At 44.2% G+C, this 15186-nt stretch overlaps 1 protein-coding gene across 2 annotated transcripts in view; it reads left to right on the plus strand.

The window, feature by feature from the left end:
- LOC126480910 (trans-Golgi network integral membrane protein 1-like) overlaps positions 1-15186 on the plus strand; it is a 77855-nt gene that overhangs the window by 22131 nt on the left and 40538 nt on the right. For both annotated transcript variants that reach the window (XM_050104314.1, XM_050104313.1), the window contains exon 3: positions 4832-4965. In XM_050104314.1, coding sequence (XP_049960271.1) covers positions 4832-4965 — 134 coding nt within the window. The remainder of the gene's footprint in view (positions 1-4831; positions 4966-15186) is intronic.

Consider the following 15186-nt stretch of genomic DNA (forward strand, 5'->3'; position numbering starts at 1 on the left):
AATGGAACTGTGGGTGGGAGTAATCAAATAGTTTCCTTAATGATACACAGGCATGAATAGCTATGAAATGAAATGAGATTCTAGGATACAATAAATTCCTGAGGTTATTGCCACAAGTTGAATTCATTAAAAACATTGTCAAGTAATTCAGCAAAAGTTGCTCCAGGTGCAATAATAATAATAATAATCTCTGAACAAGATGAAATTGAAGTGACTTGCGGTTTGTGAAGTTCAGGAAGGGAAGCATAATAGTAAATTCAATTCTCTAAACATATTAAATTTTAACTGACCCAAATCAGCAGCTTAATAGCAGTGATTGCATTTATTCTTGGAATATAAGTAAAGTTGTTGTGCTACTTTTGTCATTAAATTCATCATGACTTATACTGCCAGTGCTGCCCGTAAATCTCACCATCATTATAGTGTGAATGTGCTGGCTTCTGCTGGTGTCTGTGGCTCACTAAGCATGCCTGTGTGCACATCACAGCTGTGTTGAGAAGTCTGCTGGGCCATATCTTGTGTATCTTGAGAGTTCTGAGCGACGATTGTCTCAGCTGCATTGTGAACCTCTGTGCCAGTGGAGCCAGAAGTCGGTTTACTTCGAGTCCCCCCTGCGGGTTCGGGGGTAAGAATAGGCCCGCGGTATTCCTGCCTGTCGTAAGGGGTGACTAAAAGGAATCTCACACATTTCGGCCGTTATGTGATGGTTACCTGTAGGGTTTGACCTCCATATTTCCAAATTTTTCCGAAGAGTGAGCCAATTGGGGAAGGGCACTGTCCTTGGTGCATCGTATCCATTGTGCATTGAGATCTTTAGCCCACTTTCTCATCATCGCATTACAGCCCCGCTCATTCTCCATCTCTTGGGCGAGGATACATTCTTGGGTGCAGTTTCCACCATCTGCACTGGCGATGACCATGGACTTCTTTGCGATTGATATCCAGCACGGTAGCCAGTCCGTTGTGGTGGGGCCACCATGTACCCTGTTGGTTGTTCACAACACAGGGATTGCTCTGCTGGTGCCTGTGCCATTAACTTCCCACGTATGCCAAGGAGTAGATGCCTCTCTCCCTGGGGCATTGGGACTCCTGGCAATGGCCATCCTGCCAGGTGGCCGTTGCTGTGGCGCCCGTGGCGAGGGCCCTTGGTTGGAGTGGGTGGCATCAAGCGGATGACCCGCAATGAAGCATGGTACATCATCTCTTGCTGGTGGCCAGCTGCCAGCAGTCTCTTTAAGTGTTCAAGGGTTCAATTTAATGCAAATATGTATGACCCCTAATTGTTCCTCTCCCTGGCCACACTTTGGGAGGAACGAAAGGCTAAGAATGACAGCAAAACTTATTCGCCCTGGTAGTTAGTATGTACGAGAGCTGATGGGTAATCCTTTGTGTCCATGAAGCCTCAGTTCTTTGTAGAGCATTTAGAGGACAAGTTTGGGGAGGCAGAGGGCTTGTCAAAAATGTGGTATGGGTCAGTCTTGATAAAAACAGCATCCTTTGCCCAGTCACGGGCATTACTCACTTGTAAGAAGCTGGGGGATGTTTCTGTTATTATCACGCCCCATAAAAGCTTAAATATGGTCCAGGTCATTATCTTCCACAGGGGTCGTGTGTTACAGTCCGATGACGAGATGCGCGCCAACTTAGAGCAACGAGAAGTCCAATTTGTCCAGCGCGTCCACCGGGGTCCGAGGGATAATCAGGTTGCCACCGGTGCCTTCATCTTGGCCTTCAAGGGTTACACATTACCCGAGAATGTGAAGGTGATGGTCTACCACTGTGATGTCAAGCCATATATCCCTCCCCCGATGCAGTGCTTTAAGTGTTGGAAGTTCGGCCATATGTCTTCCCGCTGTGCTTCCAGCGTCATATGTCAAGATTGTGGTCATCCATCCCATCCCAATACTCCATGTGCCCCATCTCCCATCTGCGTTAACTGTGGAGAGCACCATACCCCTTGCTTGCCGGACTGCAAGGTTCTACAGAAGGAAAGGAAAATAATGGAATAAAAGACCCTGGACCGACTGACCTACACACTGAGGCCAAAAGGAAATTTGAAAGGCTCTCCATCCCGTGCGCATGACAACATCTTACGCCACTACTGTCACTACTGTTGCAGCCCCAACCGTTGAACCAATTGCAGTCAGCTCTCAGAGCTGTGAAACGGCTCCTGCCCCCTTGATGGTGGTGGTGGGGGGGGGGGGGGTGTCACACTTCCCTCCCTGTTGCTCCCGCACCACCCACCTTGGGAGCTGCAACCCCCCCCCCCCCCCCCCCCAAACCATTGGTGACATCAGTCCCCATTTCTAAGCCAGAGAAGCGTAAGTCTTCTTCGGCTTCTCTCTCTAGGAAGGGGTCCCTTGGGTACTCCCTTCCCAGTGCACTTCAGCAATGTGTTTTAGGAATTATCCTGATGGTGAAGCAGTGCTGAGGCTTACAGGTGAACAGTTAATGGTCAAAGCGTATGGCATATTCGATGCATTACTCCTATGTGTGAAGGTAGATAAGGGTCGCATAATGGCGAGCTGTTGGCTACTCAAATGTTGTATTGTAGTTGCCCGTGATGCTTTGTTTGTGACTCGTGATTTGTGAGATAACTTACAATTACATATAGCTGATTATTATCCCATCCAGGAGTTTCCATCATTGTTTTACAATTGGGTGTGTTCTTGTTAACTGACACCACACAACACTTCATTGATCTCACAGTGCTTATATGCTGTTTGCAAGCTTTTCATTTCCTCACTGTCGATGCACCGCCATCCCTTCATATGACATCATCATTCGCATATTTCCTCTGTCACCTTATTTCTTTTGTCAACATTTCTTATACACACATTTTCATCTCTAATAGCTAATCTGAGCGTGTTTAGTTCATTTCTATATGTAGTGCATGTGGCTTATGTTCAGTAACTGGAGTGTGCAACCTTACACTACATTGTTTTACATATGGCACACTAGTGTAGAAGGTGTCACAGATCCAACCAAGTGCAGTTTCTGTACATTACACACATAGCCAACTTAAAGGATTTTCTATTTTAGGACTGAGATCATGCGTGTCAGGTAAATTCATCACCTTAAATGTCATCTTGCCCCTCTTTGTGGCCCTCTCAGTGATTAGGAGGAATTTCGTACAGAGCCACCAACTTTAAACCCAACATTAAGAATGGTAGTGTTAGTATTGTTTGGATTTGTAGTGTATTCTCCTTTCATGTCTGGCTTGAAAGGATGGCTTTCATTGCCCTCCAAAATGTTGGTATTAACAGACATTAAGTAAATAGTTACCAGTATGTGTCCATGAAACTTCTCTATAGTGAGAATGTGTGGCGAGAATTACTGCGTTCAGTTTAGGTTTTTGATTAACATGCCTTCAAGCTCTTGCATGTGGCAACAACCTTACGAATGACACTCTAGCCTGTCTTAGTATGAAGAACTTGACCAAACATCTGATTTTTGCTGAGCACCAAGTGAGTTGGTGTACTCATTAAGATACTGGACTCAGACTTGGGTGGGCAGCAGTTCAATTCGTCATCCAGTGAACCAAATTTAGGTTTTCCGTAATTCCCTTCAATAGTGTAAGGCTAATGCTGAGACTATTCTTTGAAAGAGCGCAGCTGACTTCCTTCCACATTCTTTCCCAATGCAAACTTGAACTCTGTCTCCAATGACCTCATCATCCAAGGGTCATTAAACTCAAAATTTTTTTTTTCGAATTGTGCTAAGCCTTGACAGAGTTACGCCCACAGCAGTCTCAGTCCAGGCCCGAGTCCAAAATCTCAGAATCTCAGATCAATTTGACCAGTTCATATTCTGGCTGGATGCCACAGGAGCTCATAAGTCTTCAGTAAAAATTTTCATTTAGTAATCTGTAATTCTTTGTGTGTTTTGTTAAGTATTCCAGTTGACAGGGTAGCAGAAATAGAAACTATCTTACCACACTGTCTACAGTGTGGGTTGATGAGCAGCACATCCATTTTTGTTGCTAACAAAACTACCTGCCTAAATCTAGGGATCAACATAAGTAGTTTGGTGATCATATGCCATCAGACTGTAAAGTCTGTATCAGGCAATACTCACACAATTTTTATTTATTGGCTATACCGGTTTTAACTTACACTTAAGGTATCTTCCTGTGCTCCATTAGTTAGTAGAGTGAGTAGGTTAACATTGTTTCTGATTTTAAAAAAATGTTCATTCTGTAGATATAAGTACTTCTAATGGCGCTAAATTAGATGGCTCTGTACATTTACTGAAAGTATATAGGAGAGTGAATTTATATGAAGGTGATAGTGTGCTGTGACTGGAAGCTTCAGCAGTGGCAGTGTCCTGGCAAAAGTTTGAAGAAGTTAAGAGTTGGAAGGTGAGAGCTTAGGTAAAAAGAGCATTGTGTAAATAAACCATGGCAATAACTGTAAGTAGCTGCACTTTGTGAAAAGACAAAGGAGACAATGGGTAGGCAAATGTGTGAAGCAAAATAATCTTCCAAATTGAAAGCATAAATATAAATTTCTTCGTTGGGTTTCTGTAATACGGTTGATGACTGAAGTGACATTTTATGTTTTAATTGCAACTAAAAGAATATAAGAAACTAAATTTTCCAAATGATTTTGCAGCCCAGGTTAATTCATATTATTTATTACTGTGTAGTCAGATATTCTTATATTTTAAGTAATACATCTGTAGAATAGGGTAATATTCCATTGCATTCAAATGAAGAAAATGTTGCAGTTTCTTAAAGTTTGAAGATCATTTACCAGACTTTTGTGCTTTATCTGCAATCTTAAAAAAGGTAAATACCAATTTCAAAAATAAATTCCTCCTTTTTTTCCAGATAAAAATAATATGGGTGCTGGAACAGCAGTGATTCGTGGGAAATATGATGATGATTCCCATTTCTTTGCTTACTTCATGACAACAATGGTTTTCTGTATCATAGGGTACTTATTGTTCCACAATAAACAGAAGGTAAGTTTTAGTATGAAACATCTGCTTGTTGCTTGAACAGTGCTGCAAGTGACATTGTAACTGATTTATATAATTTCTCTCTATGTGTTAAATGAAGTCATCAGTGGTTAAAACATTACGACTTTCTACATTTTGTTTCCATAAATTAGTGCTGTGGTTCCTTTTATTGGTCACAAGTTGTCAGTTCTTACCATTAGTGCAGTTGCCCATTTCTTATGACCTTTAACAACAGTGGAATGCTGCTTTTCCATTCCTTCTTGCCTCCCCTCCCCTCCCCTCCTCCCTCCCCTCCTCCCATCTTCTCCTCAGCCCTTCTATCACCATTCTTTACACCTCTCCTGCCCCTTCCCCATTCCCTTTGCTCCTCTCTTCCACCCACTCCACCCAACCACATTACTCATCTTATTCGCACATTTTCTTTGTCAATTTTTCCTCATACTCATAAATGAACTGTACTGAAATTAAGTTGGATACTCTGTAGTTCTGTGAAGAAACTGTTGTGATATTAAACTTTCCGGTAGATTAAAACTGTGTACTGGACCAAGAAAGTTTTATTGAAAAATGGCACTATTCATGCACATTTTCTGACAGGTTTCATTTTATTATGATGAGCTGCAGCATGAGCATGACAGTGTGAGAGGAACTTAGTAATAAAGAGGAGCTGCATCAGTGGGAGCAATGGTTCATGATTTGCTGTGATAGTCAGCCGTTTGGCTATGTCTATTCTTGAAAGCCATATATAATTCGTACAGGAATGGAGTGGACAGTGTCACTGTCTGTTGTAAAGTAGTGGCCATATAAGTTTCGATGTAGCTTCTTGTGGTTCCTGCTGTGAAGGAAGAAGTTATACTCCCAATTTGTAAGATCACTTTAAGGAACCAGATATAGCACATACATCTGCATGTCATTATTTAGTGTTCTGCACCTCCAAAGTACTGCTGAAAACAGATGACACAAAACTGACTGGTCCTGGCTGGCCATGTCCATGAAATTGATATCTTTTGCGGAATCACTGAATCATTCAGGATAAAACAATAATAGCTAATGAAAAGGAACCTCAGTTCCTTTTGTATTAGGCCCTTTGCATGTAGACTGCTATCTTTGTTTTTTGGTTATGCTTGACTAAATTCCTGTTCTTGTTTGTTGTAATGCTAACCACAATGTTAGCATTCCTCCAAATGATACTAAATAACGATCTTGTCATTAGTAAAACTGACTGCTGAATTCATGTTTGGCAGCGCTGGACCTCTTGATCTACTGTCTATGCACATATCTTAAATAAATAAAGCACACACATTTTAACAAGCACTACAGCAGAAAGTTGTCACAGACCGCAAGTGAGTATGGAGATATCATGAGACAGTGGAGGAGACCAACAGCATAACGTGGGCCTGTGGCTGATGGGGAGTATCTCATTCTATGCACATTTGTGTGACCACCGTCAGTGAAACATGTAACGGAAAGATGTGAATGATGTTTGGTCAAAACTTGTCATTGAAGTATGGTGGATGATCTTTTTGTTGAAAGGTGGTAACATTTACCGTGTCAATGGTATTCGATAAGTCTCTTGTGGCCTCTTGCCATGTCAAACGATGTGCACCTCAGCAAACTTTGCCTGCTTCGGTTGGGCACAGCTTTAGTGCAGCTGGGATTCTCCAGCAGGGCACTGTGAGCTGTTACTGTGGAGGAACTAAGATATTTATCACAGGAAAAAACAACGAGAGTATGTGTCATTGCACACAATTTTTAAAGTTATTGATGTCCCTGTACTTGGTGGTTACAGCCTCCACGGGAAGGAAAACTTTAGTAGGAGGAAAGTTGAAGGAAGAGTAGCTATTTTTAAGCTGTGCCTACCACTCAAAGTATCTTCACCTCACCACCAGACTACAAGCAGTTACTGTGTCCATGCAAGTACACTCTGATGTGTGTTTTCATCAAAAGGATTTCAGGTCACCCGCCTCCGGCCATCCTGATTAGGTTTTCCGTGATTTCCCTAAATCGTTTCAGGCGAGTGCCGAGATGGTTCCTTTGAAAGGGCACGGCCGATTTCCTTCCCAATCCTTCCCTAACCCGAGCTTACACTCCGTCTCTAATGACCTCGTTGTCGACGGGACGTTAAACACTAACCACCACCATTTCAGGTCAAGGGGAAAGGTGTCCAGTCACCATTTCAGTGCTATTAGTTTGGTGCATAAGTTCATAGCATTTTTGTTTTGCATGTTGGTATTCCAGTTGCTATGGGTTACTCATCAATTATCTATTTTTATTTGTAGTTCACTGCTGCTATTTCGGTTTACATATTGTCATTTTGTCATTCGGAGATAGTGAGTGGCGCTGAGGATGCTAGATAATGGAGTGTCAAGTGATGAGCTGTGGATGCTAGAAATGGAGTGCCAAACAGAGAAGTCAGAACATTTATGACATATTCTTCTGTTTGAGTTTAGGAGAGGGGTGACAACAACAGAGGCAGCCAAAACGTTTGCACGATGTCTGGGGATAATGTCACTGGATAGAGCACAGCAAGAAAATGGCTTTCTCATTTTAAGGAGGATATTTTTGACATTAGTGACTCTCCATGTTCAGGAAGACGTTTGTGTTTCAATGAAGATGGTTAAAATTCATTAATCCACAGTGATCTGTGCCAGAGTACTCGCGAACTGGCAAACATGATTAACTGTGATCATTCCACCATTATGCTACATTTGCATGCAGTGGGGAAAGTTCAAAACACTTAGAACTTACGCATAAACACAATAAATGGATGTCTCCAGATGGGCCCGCAGGAAAATATAATCCAGACAATGGCAGAGAATTTCATTAAAATTGCTGCCATTGCCAGTCAGTATACACATTTTTTACTCCAAATAGTGGCCATTAAGAGTGCCCACTAGAAATTTAGCTCCACCAGTGAAGAAGCAAATACCTGTGCCTTCTACATATGTGAGCTGGATAGTACACTGTCTGTGGCATTATCCAGTCATGAATATATACATTACAGCATATTGTGGAACATCATAGGGAGATGCAAAGACATACTTATCCTTATTTTTAACTGAATTTGTTGATTAGGACAATTTTCCAACTCATAGAGAAGTGTATTTTAACCCCGTTCTTAAAGACCAGGAAGGACCATACAGGCTCAGGTAATCATTATGTTGCTCTTAGTAGATAAATGGGAAAAAATGGTTAAGTTGCCTTGTCTGGATCTTGGTATCCAACCAGGTCATTAGTCACTGCCAGTGTGGGTTCAGGAGATATCACTACACCTTTGATGACCAGGCCCTTCTGAAAGTGGCTGTACGACAGGCTTTCCTGCTCAGGCATTACATAAAAGTATATTTCTTGACACCAAGGAAGCCCATGTTACTACTTAGAGATACAGTACCCTCATACAGTTCAATGAATGTGGCTTCTGAGGTCCTCTTCCTGTCTTTATACAGTCCTTCCTTTCTCCATGTTATTTTAAATATTGAAGTGGCAGAATCCTCTCCAGTTACCACCTTGAGGTAGTGTTTTAGTGTTTTTGCTGTAGTTATTAAATAGTGTAATGTTGAAAGTAAGTAGTCCTGTAAAGTCATGCCTAGTTTTGAATGACTTCTCTGTTTTGTGTTCCCCTACAGCCAATAAGCAAAAAATAGTCTACCAGTTAGTAGGCTGGCAGAATGGACTGAAAAGAGAGATTTTACCCAGCTGGGAATTCTGTTTGTGTCCTTTGCACCATTAGTGTTCCATTTTTAACTTTCCTGAACTGAGAATGAGAGCTACTGTTCTTAACTTTGAAGAACGTAAGAGATTTCTCAGTCTCACAGTCGATTTTAACCTGTTAAGTGGGTAGTTTGTGCACGTGCGCCTCTTCTACAGTGGGTAATATACGCCAGCGCGCCCGTTCGCGGTGGTGCTGTGCACTGTTCTCACGTTTTCCTTCGCGTTTTAATTGTTGAATTTAAATTGATATTGGGTGGAAATGAATAAAAAATATTGCAGAAGTTAACAAAACTGTATTTTCACAATATTACATATCGTTTTCAGTGTGAAACACTTTAAAACAAGGTGCTGTACACAAGGAAACTTTTGGTCTTTTCTTCGTTGTGGGTGGCAGAAGGTCGGGAAAATGCCTGGCTGTAAGGTGTGTTGCTTTTGGTGTTCGAGGTGGGCGTCCTACTGATGTCCCTTGATGTGGTGAAGATATGGTCAACTGTATGCATTGTAGCATGCAATGTCCAACAAGTGGCAGAAAAGCTTCTGATAGTATTTTTTCAGCCTGCTTCTGGCCATCTGGTAGCTTTGTAACTGAGAATCGCACCTATCCATGCCCCCCATATACTTGTTGTAGTCAATGACAACTTGTGGCTTTTGAACGATTCCCTTCGTCGAGTTTACATTTACAAATGTATCATCATGGAAGGTGCTGACCATAACAACGTCTCTTTTGTCTTTCCATTTCATTACCATCTGCTTGCCTTTGTACCCTGTTATATACTCCCCTTTCTTCAATTTTTTCCTTTTTTACGAAGTCAGGGGACCCCTTCCTGTCTTGCTGCATTGTGCCGACAACATCGGTGTTATTGCTGGTTAGTTTGTCCACCAAATCTGTACTGGTGTACCAGTTGTCAAGATAAATACAGTGGCCTTTCCCGAGTAGATCGTGTGCAAGCTCCAAAACAATTCGAGAGGTTACTTTTTCGTCTGGATAGTGGCTACCATAATTAGTGTCCTTTCCAGTGTAGACAATAAAGTCCCATACGTACCCGGAACTGCTTTCACAGAGTTCATACAATTTGATGCCAAATCTGCTACGCTTTGATGGAATATATTGCTTCCATCCAAGCCGTCCTTTCCAGAGCATCAACGATTCATCAACGGTGATGTTCCTTTCTGGCATGTACATTGATCTGAATTTACGCAGCAGATGCTCCATAATGGGGTGAATTTTGAATAGTTTTCTGTTGATAGTGCCTAGTGGATCATATGAGGTATTGTCAGCAAAGTGGAGGAATTTCAATAGAAGATGAAACCGCTTTTTACTCATCACCTTCCTGAAGAAATGTGTGTCAACTGATTCCCTCTTTGAAAAGTACATTTTGTGGTCTGATTTGTGAAGAATTCCTTGAAGTACAAGCATTCCAATAAGTGTTTTTACCTTGTCATGTGTAGTGTTCTGCCAACTGTGAACCCTGGAGCATGCTGCTAAATTGGGATGAGAAGCTATGAACTGTTCTGCATATAAGTTCGTCTGTTCAGCTATCATTGTGCACGAAGCATCATCCACAAAACACATAAAACAACTCATCTCATTGTTTTGTTTTAGAGGCACAACTGTACCACTATTACCACTGAACAAATATTGAATACGAACTGAATTAGCACGCACAAATTCACTAGGTACCGTCTGCTGCAGTAGTGTCTCGTCGTCAGATGTTTCTGAATTGAAGTCACTTTCACTAGCCTCAATATCTGTATCTGGAAAACTTTCAGAACTGTCACTGAAATTATTGTCACTTTCTAAAAGCATCTTCTCAATCTCCGAATCTGATAAACGACTTCTTTTCGCCATTGCAAAAGATCACTCACTAATGCTGTGGTATACACAGATGAAAAAGGCACGATTTTGCAGCTGCTTCACAGGATGCATTTTCTCGATGTGTGCTCGGGTGGACAATGTTATAACTAACCTAGAACACGCTGTGTTGCGTGACAAGAGCTGCCATCTAGTGGACAAAGCTCAACTAATACAACAGTGTCAACGCAGGCCAATAACTCGTCATTCCCACTAGCTACTAGCCACAGAACACAGTGGACGGATATATCCGTTGAACACACTGTGCAATAGCAGAGCGTGGACGGATATATCCATCATGCCCACTTAAAAGGTTAATCTTACATACTGAGAAGTTGTTGTTCTAATAGCATTAAGTATTTTCAAATTCGTTGGTGACATAGTTCAAGGGAAGAGAGAAGTCTGCTCCAGTTTTACATAGTCGTTACATGGTTATGGATGATGGTGTATGGATTTGCAAGACCCATCTACTTAAAAATGTTTGACATGGTGAACTATTCAGGAATGTGGCTGGCCATATGGTCCCTTTGGACTCTTCCTATTCACAACCTCTGTGCTGAGTACGGTATGCTGCCTTACACTTCAGAGGTGACTCCTACTGGTGTGGTAAGCTCATAATTCATTATCCTTGGCGGCCTCATAATTCTTGATCTATTTGACAGTCACCTGCAAGCAGTGTGACCTTGTGAGGTCTGTGCAAAAGGTTGTCTTTTAGAGATAGATGTGGCTGATTTCAAAGTTCTGTCCCAATTTAGTAGCTGATTTAATGTTGAATTTTCAAGGGAGCTGCAGTTATTTTAGATATTACACATTTTAACATATCATCTGGAACTCCCTGGCAAATTAAAACTGTATGTTGGGTGGGAACTAGAACCTGGGACCTTTGCCTTTTGCAGGCAGTTGTTCTACTGACGTAACAGCTGAGCAGCTGGTAGAGCACTTGCTGATGACAGGGAAAGGTCCTGGTTTCAGAAGAAATATTGGTGGAAGTCAAGCTATGAGACTTGTTGTGGCCCCCCTGCAGGTCAGGGGGTAAGAATAGGCCCGAGGTATTCCTGCCTGTCATAAGAGGTGGCTAAAAGGATTCTCAAACGTTTTGGCCTTAATGTGATGGTCCCCTAAAGGGTTTGACCTCCACTTTTAAAAATTTTCTTATAGTGCATACCATTTGGGGAAGGACGCCTTACATGGTGCATCGTAAATGCATCAAGCCCTAAAAGATCTGGCGCACTCGCTATCGTCATGGAGTCGGGACTTGCACCAGGCTTCTGGCCACTTTGGCCGCAGTGTGTTTCGGGTAGCATACTTTCCCTCCATTGTATGCTTCCATCTTCGCACTCATGATACAAATGGATATTCGACACCCAAAATCCAGCAAGGTAGCCACCCGTTGTGGTGGGGTCATCATGTACCCTCTTGGTGGTAGCCCCCTGACTACACAGGGATCGCACTGCTGATGCCTGAGCTGCTAACTCCCCACGTATGCTGAGGGGTAGATGCCCATCTACCTGGGGCAAAGGCCATCCTGCCATGTCGTTTTTTTCTGTGGCTGGGTGACGCCTGTGGGGAGAGCCCCTGGTCTGAGTGGGTAGCATCAGGGCAGATGACCTGAAATGAAGCAGAGTCTGTCATCTGTTGCTGGTCCTCAACCAGCAGTCTCAATGTGTGGAAAGCATCAGTTCAATGCCAGGAAATATGATCCGAACTCGTTCCCCTCCCTGGCCACACTGTGGGAGGAAAGTCAGGCTAAAGAAAGGCACGAGCCATATTTGCCCCGATTTTTAGTTTGCATATGATCTGATGGGGAATCTTTCGCCAACATGAAGCCTTAGTTCTTTGTTGACCATTTAGAAGACAGGTTTGGGGAGGTGGACGGTTTTTCCAAGACGCATTCTGGGTCTGTCCTAATACAGACAGCATCCTCTACCCAGTCAAGGTTGCTCCTCACTTGCGACCACTTGGGTGATGTTCCTGTCTCCATAATGCCCCATAAGAGTCTTAACATGGTCTAGGGTCTTTTCTTTCACAAACACCTCCTTCTGCAGTCCGATGACGAGTTGCGTGCCAACCTGGAGTGACGACGTGTTCACTTCGTCTGGTGCATATGCAAGGGTCCGAAGGACAATAAATTGCCGCCAGCGCCTTCATCTCAACCTTCGAGAGTGACACTTTACCTGAAAAGGTCAAGGTGATGGCGTACCAGTGCAGTGTCCAGCCATACATCCCTCCCCCTGTGCAGTGCTTCAAGTGCTGGAAGTTTGGTCATGTGTCTTCCAACTGTAATTCCAGCCTTATATGCCTAAATTGTGGACGTCCTTCTCATCCTGATGCTCCATGCACTCCCCCCTCCCATCTGTGTCAGCTGTGGGGGGCTGCATTTCCCTTGCTTGCTGGAGTGTTTTTCAGAAGGAAAGAAAAATAATGGAATACAAGACTGTGGACCGAATGACCTACACAGAGGCTAAGAAAAAGTTCAAGCGGTTAAACCCAGTCTGCATGGTAGCTTCATACGCTGTAGCAACCGCACACGTTTCACATTCCTCAGTGATGCCTCCTGTGGCTGGCCCTTTGGGCCACAAGACCACATCTGCCCCCTGAAGGGCGGGGGCTCCACCTATCTCTTGATCCTGCAACTCCATCTTCGGGAGCAGTGCCCTCCTGACCAGCGGGGTCGCCGGTCTCCACATCTGAGCTGAAGGAGTGCCCTCCTCCTTCAGCCCCTCTCCCATGTACGGGTTCCCTTGGGGCTCTACCCTCCTAGGCCCCTCACAGTGCCCAAGTGGAAGTTAGCCAGTGGCGGTTTTTTCCATCACTTGGCTGGACTAAGACAGATTTTAAGCTCAACACCTGCTCTCTGTATTGCCCTCAAAGACACCTGGTCCCCAGCAATGCAGACCCCTGCCCTTCATGATCGGGGTGTTTATAAAAAGTGGACTGACTGTAACAGAGCGTCAGGTGGCGTATGTCTGTATGTCCTTACCTCTGTATATTCTGAGTCAGTGCCTCTTCATACAGCTTTAGAGGCTGTTGCTGTGAGGATAAGGACGACCTTGGATGGTGAAGTATCTCTTAACGAATTGGCTGCTCTGATCTCCCAACTCCCCCTACTATTCCTGCTTTTGGGGGACTTCAACACCCATAACCCCTTTTGTGGGATGGCACCTTGATTACTGGCCAGGGTAGGGATGTCGAGAATCTTCTCTCTCAGCTCGACCTCTACCTCTTAAATACAGGAGACCCCCCACACTCCAGGGTGGTTCACGGCACTTATTCGTCCATTGACCTATTGCTTTGCAGCCCAGGACTTTCACCATCTGTCCACTGGAGGGTTCATGATGACTTTTGTGGCAGTGACCTCTTTCTGATCTTCCTGTCACTAGCCAAGTGTCACACTTCTGGACGTCTGCCGCGATGGGCCCTTAATAGGGCCAATTGGCTGGCTTCCACGTCTGCTGTCTCTGTTGACACTCCCACACATGGCGCTATTAATGTGGTGGTCGTGCGGATCACTGTGTTGGTCCTATCGGCTGCAGAATGCGCAGTTCCTCTTTCTTCCGGGTGCCCTCAGCGTAAAACTGTGCCTTGGTGGTCGCCAGACATCGCTGAGGACATCAAAGAGCATAGGCAGGCCCTCCAATGACATAAGCGGCATCCATCATTGGAGTGTCTCATTCTTTTTAAGTGGCTCTGTGCCCATGCCCCCCTCCTGATACGAAGACGGAAGCAAGAATGCTGGGAAAGTTACGTTTCCTCCATTAGTTCTCATACCCCTGTCTCGCAGATGCGGACTCCGATTCACCGCCTTTATGGTTACCCGACACCGCTGGGGGTGCCTGGGATTTCAGTAAATGGGGTAGTGTGCACCAACTCGGATGAAATTGCCGAGCATTTTGCTCGGAGTTCTGCATCTGCAAACTATCAACCGGGCAGAACAACAGCATTTGTCTTTTACATCATGCCACCTTGAGCTGTACATTGCTCCTTTTACTGAGTGGGAATTCCTAGGTGCCCTTGCCCATTGCCCTGACACAGATCCTGGCCCTGACCGAATTCACTCTCAGTTTCTTAAACATCTGTCAGTGGCCTCACTGCGTCAGATTCTGTCTATCTTCAATTGCATCTGGGGTGAGGGAATGTTCCTATCCCACTGGCAGGACAGCATCATTGTCCCAGTGTTGAAACCTGGGGAGAACCCTGAAGTGTTGGACAGCTACCGCCCCATTAGCCTGACCGACGTTCTCTGCAAATTAGTCGAACAAATGGTGAGCCGGAGGTTGTGTTGGCTCCCGGAGTCTCGGGGCCTTCTGGCTCCATCCCAGGGTGGTATCTGCCGAGGCCACTCGGCAACAGATAATTTGGTGTGCCTCAAGTCTGTCATCTGAACAGCTTTTTCCAGGTGCCAGCATCTGGTCACCGTCTTCTTTGACTTACGGAGAGCCTATGACACAATCTGGTGACGCCACATCCTTGCCCCACTGCATGAGTGGGGCGTCCGTGGCTCACTCCTCATTTCTATACGGAATTTTCTCTCCCTCCATACCTTCCGTGTTCAAGTCGGGGGCTCTTTTAGCTCCTCCCTTATCCAAGAGAATGAGGTCCCGCAGGGCTCTGTATTCAGTGTTCCATTGTTTTTAGTCACCATAAATGGCCTAGCAGCTGCTGTC

This window comes from Schistocerca serialis, chromosome 5, assembly GCF_023864345.2.
Source record: "Schistocerca serialis cubense isolate TAMUIC-IGC-003099 chromosome 5, iqSchSeri2.2, whole genome shotgun sequence".
NCBI lineage: Eukaryota > Metazoa > Arthropoda > Insecta > Orthoptera > Acrididae > Schistocerca > Schistocerca serialis.